Here is an 11483-nt window from a genome sequence, read left to right on the forward strand (position 1 = left end):
CCCGAGCCCAAATTACAAAACAGGCTTGGGTAGGCCATGGGTACTTACTGTAGATAAATAACCCTACCCGCCCGGCCCTTTTAATTTCATGGATAAGAAATGTTCTGGCCCGCCCTATACCGTCACATTTAATAAATAGGCCGGGCTGCCCGGCCCGGCCCAATTTACACCCCTAGACGAACCCTAACTCTCTTCGGCCGCTCTGTTCTAGATTTCTTCTTTTGGTTTTCAGTTTTATATAGCTAGCTATCCGATTTTCCTTTTTCTTCCTTCCCTGAAGAGTTAGAGTTGTGAGTAGAGATTGCTTAGAGATAGAAAGAATGAGGAAGAAGGTTGATAACCGGATTAAAACACTGATAGAAAATGGTGTTAGAAGTAGGCATAGATCTTTTTTCGTCATTGTTGGTGATAAATATCGTAATCAGGTTTTTTTGCTTCCTTTTCTGTGCTTTGGTCAATTTGTTGTTGTCCTTAGCTTTCTGACATATAATTTTTTTTTATTGTTTGTTATAACAGATTGTCAATGTTCATTATATGCTTGCTAAATCAATGATTAAGCCTCGCCTTAAAGTGTTATGGTGCTACAAGAATAAACTCGAACTAAGCAGGTTTCCTTCACATTCCCGTTCTTTATTTTCTTTTATTAAACTTGAAAGTTTATGTAATGTGCAATTGTTGTATTATTGAACGAAATTTACCTTATGCTTCCTCTGCTATTCCAAGAATAACAATGTGGTGTCATAACTAGTTAGGAGTACTCGGAAGTTTGTTTAGGTCTCTAGCACCCACCAAATTAAGAATCAGGGATAGTAAAGAATGAATTACATGTGTGGTGGGAGGAAGATTTAGTACTGGAACCGAATTTGCAACTTGGGAGCTAAATTTATAATCTGCTAGGTCAGTATTGTCATTGAGAAATTATTCACTTCAATGATCAAAGTTGAAGTCTCGATTTTTAAAACATAACTCTTTTGGGAAAGGTAAAGTGAACTTCTTGACTAGGCTGAGTGTATATTTTACTAAGTCCCTGCCTGCTGATTTACCTTCCATTACTATTTACTGCATTTTTGTTGTTATCTGCTGTATATTATCCACAAATAGTTGTTAAGAGTCACTGTTTCATGTGATTGTTTTAGTCACAGGAAAAAACGGGAAAAGCAGATTATGAACTTAAAACGGTGTGGCTCACTTGATCCTGAGCAGGTTGATCCTTTTACACTTTTTGTTGAATCTGTAGAGCTGACATATTGCTTATACCAACACTCAGAAAGGATTCTTGGTAGTACATTCAGCATGTGTATTCTCCAGGTATGACACCACATTGTTTATCTTTTTGAGTTCTATAGATTATATAGAAATAATAGGCTCACTGTATTTTATATTTCATTTTGATATTTTGTTAGGATTTTGAGGCACTGACGCCGAATCTTCTCGCAAGAACTATAGAAACTGTAGAAGGTGGTGGATTGGTTGTACTGCTTCTTCGATCTCTTTCATCTCTCACTAGTCTCTATTCCATGGTTATGGTATGTGTTGGATTCCAATTGCCACAGCTGCTCCAGACTTAGCAGGCATGACCAATTAGTTTTAACTGAAAGTCTATAATGATTTTCAGGATGTTCACGAACGATATCGGACAGAATCCCATTTTGGAACAACTGCACGTTTTAATGAGCGCTTCTTACTTTCCCTCACTTCATGCAAAGCCTGTGTGGTTATGGACGATGAGCTGAATATCTTACCGATTTCATCACATATCAGGTCCATCAAACCAATTCCAGTGACCGAGGTACATATTTGCTTCTTATGGATTTGTTATATGAATATAAGTGAGAGGAAGATGCATTGGTGAGTTCCTTTAGAGTCTAGCATCTTGTTCTTAAAAGTTTATTCATTTTTTTGTTTGGTTGGTGGATGAAGGATTTTGAGAGACTTTCAGAAACACAGCTTGATTTGAAGAATCTTAAGGAGCAACTTAATGGTGATTTCCCTGTTGGTCCAATCATAAATAAATGTTGTACACTTGACCAGGTATGTGGACCCTATCTTATTGCAGGTCCTATTAACAGAGGTGTAATCATAAGAGCCTCGGTTGAAATGATTAATTGTGTGTCTAGGGGAAAGCTGTAATTTCATTCCTCGATTCAATTCTGGATAAGACATTAAGGAGCACTGTCGCCCTGCTTGCTGCTCGTGGCCGTGGAAAATCAGCTGCACTTGGTCTGGCAATCGCAGGGGCTATAGCTGCAGGGTGATATGCCTAAACCTTTATTCAGTTTTCTAACTCTTCTTCTTTCATTCGGACTTCATTCTTCTCTTTTTCAGGTATTCAAATATTTTCGTGACTGCACCTGTCCCTGAGAACGTGAAAACTCTTTTCGAGTTTGTCGGTGAGGGTTTCAGTGCTCTTGGATATGTGGTATTTATCTATTCTCATGTCTAACAAGTGTAATGTGGTTGGTTGGTTTTAAAGTCAATAATATTCCCTAAAAAGCAATAAGTTACAGTTGGTTGGTTGGTTTTAAAGTCAATAATATTCCCTAAAAAGTGAAAATAAGTTACGTTGTCCGTCAGAAGTCAATACTGATATTGATAGACAAATATAAAAACAAATTTAATAAATTTAACAAATTGATAAACCTGTTATCATCCGTATTTTATCCTGCATCAATTACGTTTCGGTCAATTCTGATATTGATATAACAAATTTAATCTTAATAACATTATGATAATAACAAATTAATAAACCTGTTATCATCCATATTTTGTCCCGCATCAATTACCTTTCGATCTTCATATGAAAACTCCGAAATGATTTTACTCTTTATCTTTCCCAAAGAAATCTCCAATAAATTTGAAAAGGAATTGTGTTTTAGTACTTGTTAGTTGGTGGGTGTTGGAGTTCCATTTTGATTTTTGATTTGATGTGCCTATCCTTGTTTAGGACATTTCTGCAGAAAGCCCATCATATCCTCACCCTATTAAAGTAAATGGGGCCTGTTTTCTCCTTTCATTATTTCTCATTCGTACAGTTTCTATTTTTACTTGATGACCCATTGGTCACTCAAACTGGTGTCCTAAGCAGTCGTATTTAATTAACTCAATTCATGACCCTAAGCAGTCGTATGTAATTCACTCAATTCATGACATTTGCAGGAGCATATGGATTATGATTTGGTTTTAAATGCCAATAATGCTATTATGCGGATAAATATCTACAAGCACCACAGACAGACAATTCAGGTAAATGACTAGTTTTTATCCCTATCCATGGATGAGGCTGTTCATCATTCCACTTTGTTCGTTCTTTATTTTATATTTTGAATATCTGTTTTTATCTAATCCAGATATCAGGTTCGAGATCATTTATCTTCTGATGGGTTGTTTTTCTTTTGTTGTCTTATTGGAACAGTACATACAACCACATGAGTATGAAAAACTTTCCCAGGTTGAGCTTTTAGTTATTGACGAAGCGGCAGCGATACCGATGCCCATTGTGAAGTCTCTATTTGGCCCTTATCTGATCTTCCTTTCTTCTACTGTCACTGGGTAAGTCTTCTGCAACATCTTAGCATGTCAACGTTTTTTCCCTTGGGAGTTATTCTAACTTGCAGGTAAGTCTTCTTGTCCATTAACCTCTGAACTTCTTTTTTCTGATCAAAGCTACGAAGGTACTGGCCGCTCCTTGTCTCTCAAGCTTCTGCGGCAGCTGGAAGAGCAGAGCCAGAATCAGAAAAATTTGGAAGGGTCTATTTCCGGTATGAAGTTTGTTTTCTTAGATTTGTTACACAGTTTAAAATATTTTTACCAAGACATAATAATGGAAAGTATTTGCTTTACCTACCTTTATGCATTTGGTGGGCTTGGCCTACTACAAAGGTCGCCACATTTAAGGCCTACTACACCTGGAGGGGAAGCAGGCCGATCACGATTTGCCTCATACGCCTTAATGTCTTTAAGAGGTCTATGCGTTTTACTCATAAAAAAAAAGCCTGTAGAGGTAGTTTTCTAGGAATAGCTGTTTAATTGTTGGGAAGTGCTAAATATCCTTAAAGTACGACTCTTAGAGAGTGTTCTTTGTTGAGATTATCTCAATATTGTTGGCTATAAGAACCTCCAGTTTATTTATTAATTATCCCTTAGAAGGAAAATATTATAAATGCATGCTCTTGATGGCAAACTAGGTTAGTCCTAACATTGAAGCAGCCTCTGCCTATTCGATGAAGTACGATTGCAACAATACGCCTAAAAAAAATAATCAGCCGTATCGATACTTATTTACACGGATACGCGTACTAATACTCCAATACTCAGTTAGAAAACTTTGACTAAATATTAGTTATCAACAGTTAAGATAAATCTCAATACCTTAATATTAGAAAAGTTAGATATTTTACTAGATTCTATGAGAAGTTTTAACTATAGTGACAAAATATTAGTTCCAAATTCTTATCCAGACTTTTTCTCTCCAACGAGGATATTTATATTGTGTGTGCCGTATCCACGTATTTTAATTTTTTAAGTTGTCATATCGAAGTAGCGTATTGGATACATGATACCGATACCGTGTCCGTATTGTTGTAACATAGTTAATTAGGCATATTGAGTATCTAGTTAATACTAATACTTTTGCTTCACTTGTCAGGAATTGTAAAGTGTGTTTATACCATGTATTGGGTTTTTGGGTTGTTCATGTGTAAAATTTCAATTTGGTCCCTTCTTTACTGGCTAATGTTCCATTGTTATGTTATTACTGATGCTGCCAAGTAATGTTAATTTCTTTACTCTGTATACTTCTCTGGGATATTTATCAATTTCCTCATTTCTTTATATGCAGGAAGACTTTTTAAAAAGGTAGAATTAAGCGAAGCCATCAGATATGCTCCTGGTGATCCAGTTGAGTCATGGCTTTATGGCTTACTTTGCTTGGATGCCACAAGCGTCGTTCCTAATATCACTAGGTTATTACTTCTCGGATATTGATATAATGCAGAACCTAGCAATAACGTCACCATTATGCTGATATTTTCCTTCTTGTTTGTCAAGGTTACCTCCTCCAACTGAGTGTGATCTTTATTATGTCAATCGCGATACTCTTTTTTCTTATCACAAAGACAGCGAATTATTTCTGCAGGTAATTTTCCTTTCTGTTGAATCTCATTTTTCATTCCTCTCCTCTTAGTATTTTATTTTTTATGGCCATTTGACTTTATCTGCAAGTGTAGCGTATGGTGGCTCTCTATGTGTCGTCTCACTACAAAAATTCTCCAGATGACTTGCAACTAATGGCTGATGCTCCAGCACACCATTTGTTTGTTTTACTTGGTATGTTTTGTGTATTTGAAGTGCTTTCAGTTTTAAACTTGTTCTTGCCTGCACATGTGCCTCTCTAAATCTTGTTATGACTTTCACGCAGGTCCTGTTGATAAGTCAAAGAATCACCTTCCAGATATATTGTGTGTTATCCAGGTTTGCAAATTCCTCTGGTTTTCTGGAAATAATTTACCTCCATATGTATTTTCATATTTTTCTTTATCTAAAGGCTAGCATTTTTCTCACGGAGTATGTGCTTTCCGATACTTATTTACTTCTTTTTTTCTTTCTTTTCCTTTTTCATAATTTGGTTTCATCCAACCTGACTTGTTACTTTCAAAGACTGACTTACTACTTTCGATTTAGAAATGTTTTGATGTGTGGCTTGAGATAAATCATCTTGCTTTGTCTTGTTGTCGCATGAACTCATGAATCTTTGCATCCAGATCACAGGCTTCTACTGCACAACTCTGTTTATTTCTCTTTTTCTTTTCGCATATGATACACTCAGCTGCTATGTTTCCCTAACATTTTACACAAGTTTTTCAGAAGTAACTAGATAGCATTAGGTGTATGACTCTTGAGATTGATAGTGCACCTACTTCAATATGTTCTATCTCTTGGCAGTTAAATTTTATGGTGGTGTCATCTACAGGTGTGCCTTGAAGGTCAGATTTCTCAAGAGTCTGTCTTGAAGAGTTTAAGAGACGGCCGACAACCTCATGGAGATCAGATTCCATGGAAGTTTTCTGAGCAATTTCGGGATACAGTGTTTCCAAGTCTTTCAGGTGCTCGAATTGTTCGCATTGCTGTCCATCCAAGTGCCATGAAAGTAGGTTTTCTGTTGTGGCAGTTTTGAAAACTGTTATTTTGACATAAGATGTATAGATTGTAATTTGTTCATTTTATTTTGTGTAGCTTGGATATGGTTCGATTGCGGTGGATCTTCTAACAAGGTAAACCTTCTTGGAAAGCACACTAGGGATGCTAGTGGATTCCTAAGACTTCCACATGATATGAAACTTAAAACTTAGGCCTTTGAGTTGTGCTATATGCACTTCACTCTGATATGTGCATATGGCATGATTTTATGCTCTGATTTGGTCTAACTACCATAATATCTATTAATAATTGTGCCATTTTTACTATATCCGCAACTATTGTGGTAACATCAAATGTTTGTTTCCCTTAGATCTCCACATTCTTTTGTATATTTCGAGTAGGCTGTCACTTATGCTTATGCCCACAGGTATTATGAAGGACAGCTGACTTCTATCGATGTGATTGACGCGGAGAAGGAATTCGAGGAAATACACCCTATTAGCGTAACTGAAGCAGCTGAAAAGGTCAATTTTATAAACTAGAGTTGAACGTTAGATAGGAACTCTGTTAATTCCTGTATATATTGTTCTAGAAGCTTCATGCTTTCCCCAAATGAAGGGGAAATGTGGGTAGTCATCCTTATAGAGCAGCAATTATAAAACCCAATTCCGTTTGGCAAAACAAATTGTCAATACAATTCAACTGTATAATCTTTTACCATTTGAATATAGTTTTGTTTTCTGTGTGTATAAAGTAAGGTATTTTAACTTTCATTATGACACAGGTTTCATTGTTGGAAGAATCTGTAAAGCCAAGGTGTGACCTTCCACATTTACTAGTGCATCTTTCTGAGCGTCGACCTGAAAAACTGCACTATATTGGTGTCTCCTTTGGGCTCACCTTGGATCTATTTCGCTTTTGGAGGAAAAACAAATTTGCTCCTTTTTATATCTGTCAAATTCCAGTAAGTACGTAATTTTTGTATGTTAAAGTTATATATGCATTTACATAGATTTTTAATTGGTTTGGTGACTTCCTTGCTTGGCATATCAGAACGGCGTGACTGGTGAACACACATGCATGGTAATCAAGCCGTTGACTAATGATGATATTGAATTAAGTGGATCTGACAAATGGGGTTTCTTCTCTCCATATTATCAAGGTGAGTTGTCATGGCATTAGTTCTGCGTGCTTTGTGGTCTTCCTGGATCTCACAGTTTCATGAACACAGATTTCAGAAGACGGTTTGCCAGGTTCTTGGGCTCTAGTTTTAAAGCAATGGAATGTAAGCTTGCTATGAGGTAAGTTAAAAAAGAAACTCTCATTCATGTTCTTCTGAGCACTTATCTTTATCAAAAGAAACTCTCATTCATGTTCTTGGTATATTGCTTTAGCGTCTTGAACCCGGAGATCAATTTCACAAAGAGTGAGCCTGCTGCTGAAAATGGATCACTGAATGGAGTGTTATCACCCCATGATTTAAGTCGATTGGAAGCCTATACCAAGCGTCTCGTAGATTTTAATATGGTGAGATTTTAAAAATCTCCAACAGTAGCTGATATATGATAATTACAAAATTTTACGGACACACTTGACAAAAAGAAAGAGGAATCTTATTTGGTAGTATTATTTGCTAATAATATTGTACTTATTTTGCACCAGATCCTTGACCTTTTGCCTATTCTGGCTCATTGGTATTTCGAGGAGAAGCTTGGAGTTGCGTTATCTCCTGTGCAGGCCACCCTTCTACTCTGCATGGGCTTACAAAATCAAAATATTACTTATGTCGAGGTATCCGATGCATCCATTGAACGGTGTTAGACCGGAGCCGAGCAAACAATTTAGATTTGACAACGGCCTTTAATATCTCGTATCTGCTGTATTTGTGGATTTTATTGGTGTTGGACTAAGTGTTGTTGGTTTCTAATTTCCCTGCAGGGACAATTAAAGTTAAATAGGTCAGACATTTTGATATTGCTTATCAAAATCATGCAAAAATTTTACAAATATCTGCACAAGGTTGCAGCTAGCGAGGCCGAGTCAGCACTACCTCGTCTTAAAAAGGTACTTTGATTTCCTCTTACAAACCAATATAATAAATTTGTTTCTATATTTGCTAAGCAGCGCGGATACAGTGATCCATCATTTTCAAAAAACTGGGAAACATGGTTGGATGCTTATATTTATTATATGTTATTCTATATAATTATCAACTAAGCTATCATGATTCTCAAGTAAAAAATTTACATGCAATGTTATAATTTTTTTCTTAAATACTATTTAGAATGTTTAAGATGATTACTGTTAGGTAATTATCTATAAGGGATCTCCATATTTCCTCCGGGCAAAGTATAAGCACTCCAAATGGAGTGTTCGATATGTATTCCCATTCAATACAGATACTACACCTATTTTGAAGTATCCGTGCTGGATGATATATTTTTCAATATGTTTTCCATCCTTGTTGAGTTTGTCAGCAGAAATAATGTATTTGCTGGTGTGGGTTGTACTTCAATTCAGGTTGAAATGTTACCTCACAGTATATCGTTGGATGACGAGCTTAATGCCGCAGCAAAACAAGTCATGGTGTGTGGATTTCTCGAATTCGACCTCTTCATTCACGAATATATCTACTTTGTTAAGCCATCCTTTATTTTCATGTTTTCCACTGAGTTTCAATCTGTTTACACTTCTGCACAGGGCAAGGTGAAAGCTGAAAGTGAGGGTTTGTTGAATCCAGAAATTTTGCAACGCTATGCAATCGTGGGCAAAGAAGTTGCCTTTGAGGAAGCTTTAGGGAACGGGAGTAGAAAGGTTGGTTCAGGAGGTGTTATTAGTCTGAAGTCGACAAAACAGGAAAAGAAAAAAGAACGGAAATCGAAAGAATGGAGTTGCGGCAGCAGCAGCAAGAAAAGAGTCAATGAAGACACTGGATCCCGTGTACACAAAAAGAAGAAAAATTAAGATTATTATGCTTATTTATTTTATTATTTTATGGAAGTGCTAGACTCACCTTGCTTTTGTCCCACAGTGTATCCCGTGTGCAAATCCTAAAGCCTTTAACTACGTTCTCAACATTGATATTGGTGCCGTGTGTTTGGAATTTCCTTTATTTTATCGGAATAGATCACTTTAAACTTAAGTTGTCTCAAAAAGGAAAAGGATGCTCCCCTTTTTTAATTTATCTTTTGTATTCTGACCGGGTTTCTCTTTGTTATCCTTTGTTACCTTTTCAAAAGTTACTATTGTATACTCCATAGGTTGGGGTAGAGCGCTTGATACTCCCTACTGATAGATTGGGGGTAGAGCGCTTGATACTCCCTAATGTTGTATTTGAAAAGATCTAGCCCTACGAGATTTCAAATATGATGCCGGCACCTCCAAACAAATCGTAATATGGGATAATTGATGCGAGTTGTCTCCGTTAAGCCAATGATTCATGTCTTTCTAATGTTATTTGTCCTAGTATGTGCATTGTATCATCTTTCCCGTGAAGATCCGGATCACTAATATATGACTAAAATCATCTGTCTCATTTGGATTTGATTCAATATGTTTGTTTTGAGTCAGATCTGGATCATCTGATCCAAAAATATGAGTTAGTGACTTGTCCTTATAAGACAATAGTATTTTGTTACTTAACTCAAACGAGTCCGAGTCAAGGATTAGGTATGAGTAAGAGGTCGAGTCATATCTGACTCGAAATAGAAAAACAAACGGCTGACATCCGACTCATGACGAGTCAGGTGTTGACTCAGATCCAATCTGTGTATCAGCTGTAAACAAACGAAGTATAAGTTATCAATTGCTTGTCGTCTGACTCCTTTTGGCCCATGATATTTCAATTACAGTAGAAACTCCATTAATTAATACTTGATTATTTAATAAGCTCTCTTAAATATTCTTTTTAGCCGGTCACGAGTTGGGGACAACGTGTCAAATTAATAATTCGCTAAAATTATAAATTAATACATTTTTGATTACCTATGTAGACCCCATATGAAATATAAATTAATAATTCGTTATATATATATTCAATATATTAATGTTTTATGAAGATTTCTTAAAAAATGATTCAATTGTCTTTTGTTTTTTGTTAAAATCGATATCACATTGAAGTTCATCTCTAATTTTTCTAATTAACCTAAGAATTTCTAGTGTTGTTTTTCATTACCCAACGAGAAATTATTTAATGTGATTGTTGCTTTAACAAACTCGTTTCATGAAGGGGATCTATTGTAGAACTTTCATCATCTTCTTTCTCATTTTTATCAGTTCCCATAACTCTCTCAGTTATTTCTTCATCAGTCAACAATTGCCTAACTTCATTTTCTTCCAATATTCAGGACATCTTGACATTCACTAAATTGTGAGAACCAAACTTTTCGATCAATTTTTTCAAGTCTTGAGTGATATCACCGTCAAAATGTTCGCCTGAACGGTGTAAACTTATGTTATCTGTTGATCGAAGTTAAATTTATCCGTGACTTCCCTTTGAAAAATGCAAGTAATTCCAAGGATAAAACTGTTCGTTTGGAACTATATCAAAAGGCTTTCCTTACAAAAAGCAGATTGGCAGCCCATAACCCGGAGAATTCATCAGAGGGTCCAATGTCCAATTTGCAGGATTCAGAAATAGAACAACATATATTTAGAACTTTCCCTTTCGCTAGAGCCATATGGTTTGGTTGCTCATTAGACGCAGTAAATTCTCAGATTCAATCGAATTCGGTCACTTCTTGGATAGAAAAATGGATTACATATTCAATTTTTTCGCAACTCAATGAAAAAATGACAATAATCTTTTAGTTCATATGGAAATATAGATGCGAAGTGGTTTTCGGGGACATCATCTCGAATCCAACAGTGCTAGTTGAACAAATTAAGAAATTTCCTATCACTTTAAATCTCGAAACAAGGTTACTTTAAAGGGATCCCAAAAAATAATGAGAATAAAATCTTCCTGGTCAATTTTAAAGACAATTTGGATAATCTTTGTTGATGCTTCTTATAAAAAAGAGAATCTATCCATGGGAATATGCCCACATCCTATACTCTGTGAATCAAAAAGCTCTAATGCACCTCACTGTGGGTTCGGAATGGGCTTCTTCAGCCCTAAATGCAGAAGCTAAAGCTCTCCTAAATGCAATAAAATAGCTAGCATAAAATATCTTATCTAGTTTCTATTGGTACGAAAAGCAAAACTCTAGCGGATTCCATCGATGGAAAAGACAAGTATACTTCTTGGTTAGGGGAGAATTCTATTGAAGAAACTATTATGTAAGGTTCTTCGAAATAGCGCACTGCAATTTTAGTGACTAAATGACATTTACGTCAAGAAATAATTT

General features: G+C 36.0%; 1 protein-coding gene across 2 annotated transcripts; it reads left to right on the forward strand.

The window, feature by feature from the left end:
- The first annotated feature begins 226 nt into the window (after positions 1 to 226).
- On the forward strand, positions 227 to 9319 carry LOC113280889 (RNA cytidine acetyltransferase 1-like). Of its 2 annotated transcripts, XR_003325837.1 has the most exons (27): positions 227 to 425; positions 517 to 608; positions 1137 to 1308; positions 1404 to 1526; positions 1616 to 1789; positions 1921 to 2031; positions 2118 to 2251; positions 2326 to 2419; positions 3157 to 3243; positions 3413 to 3549; positions 3664 to 3758; positions 4838 to 4961; positions 5047 to 5134; positions 5226 to 5325; positions 5417 to 5469; positions 5969 to 6145; positions 6232 to 6269; positions 6563 to 6659; positions 6920 to 7099; positions 7189 to 7297; positions 7367 to 7436; positions 7530 to 7662; positions 7798 to 7926; positions 8074 to 8199; positions 8656 to 8721; positions 8836 to 9173; positions 9216 to 9315. XR_003325837.1 is itself a non-coding variant. In XM_026529483.1 (26 exons), exons 1-26 carry the CDS (start codon positions 321 to 323, stop codon positions 9097 to 9099), a joined length of 3078 nt encoding a protein of 1025 aa, XP_026385268.1. In that variant the 5' UTR covers positions 227 to 320; the 3' UTR covers positions 9100 to 9319. The 2 variants fall into 2 exon arrangements, 1 of the variants encoding a protein (XP_026385268.1); XM_026529483.1 differs by having other exon boundaries at positions 8836 to 9319.
- The last annotated feature ends 2164 nt before the right edge of the window (positions 9320 to 11483 follow it).

Source organism: Papaver somniferum, chromosome 5 (assembly GCF_003573695.1).
Source record: "Papaver somniferum cultivar HN1 chromosome 5, ASM357369v1, whole genome shotgun sequence".
In the NCBI taxonomy this organism is placed as follows: Eukaryota; Viridiplantae; Streptophyta; class Magnoliopsida; order Ranunculales; family Papaveraceae; genus Papaver; species Papaver somniferum.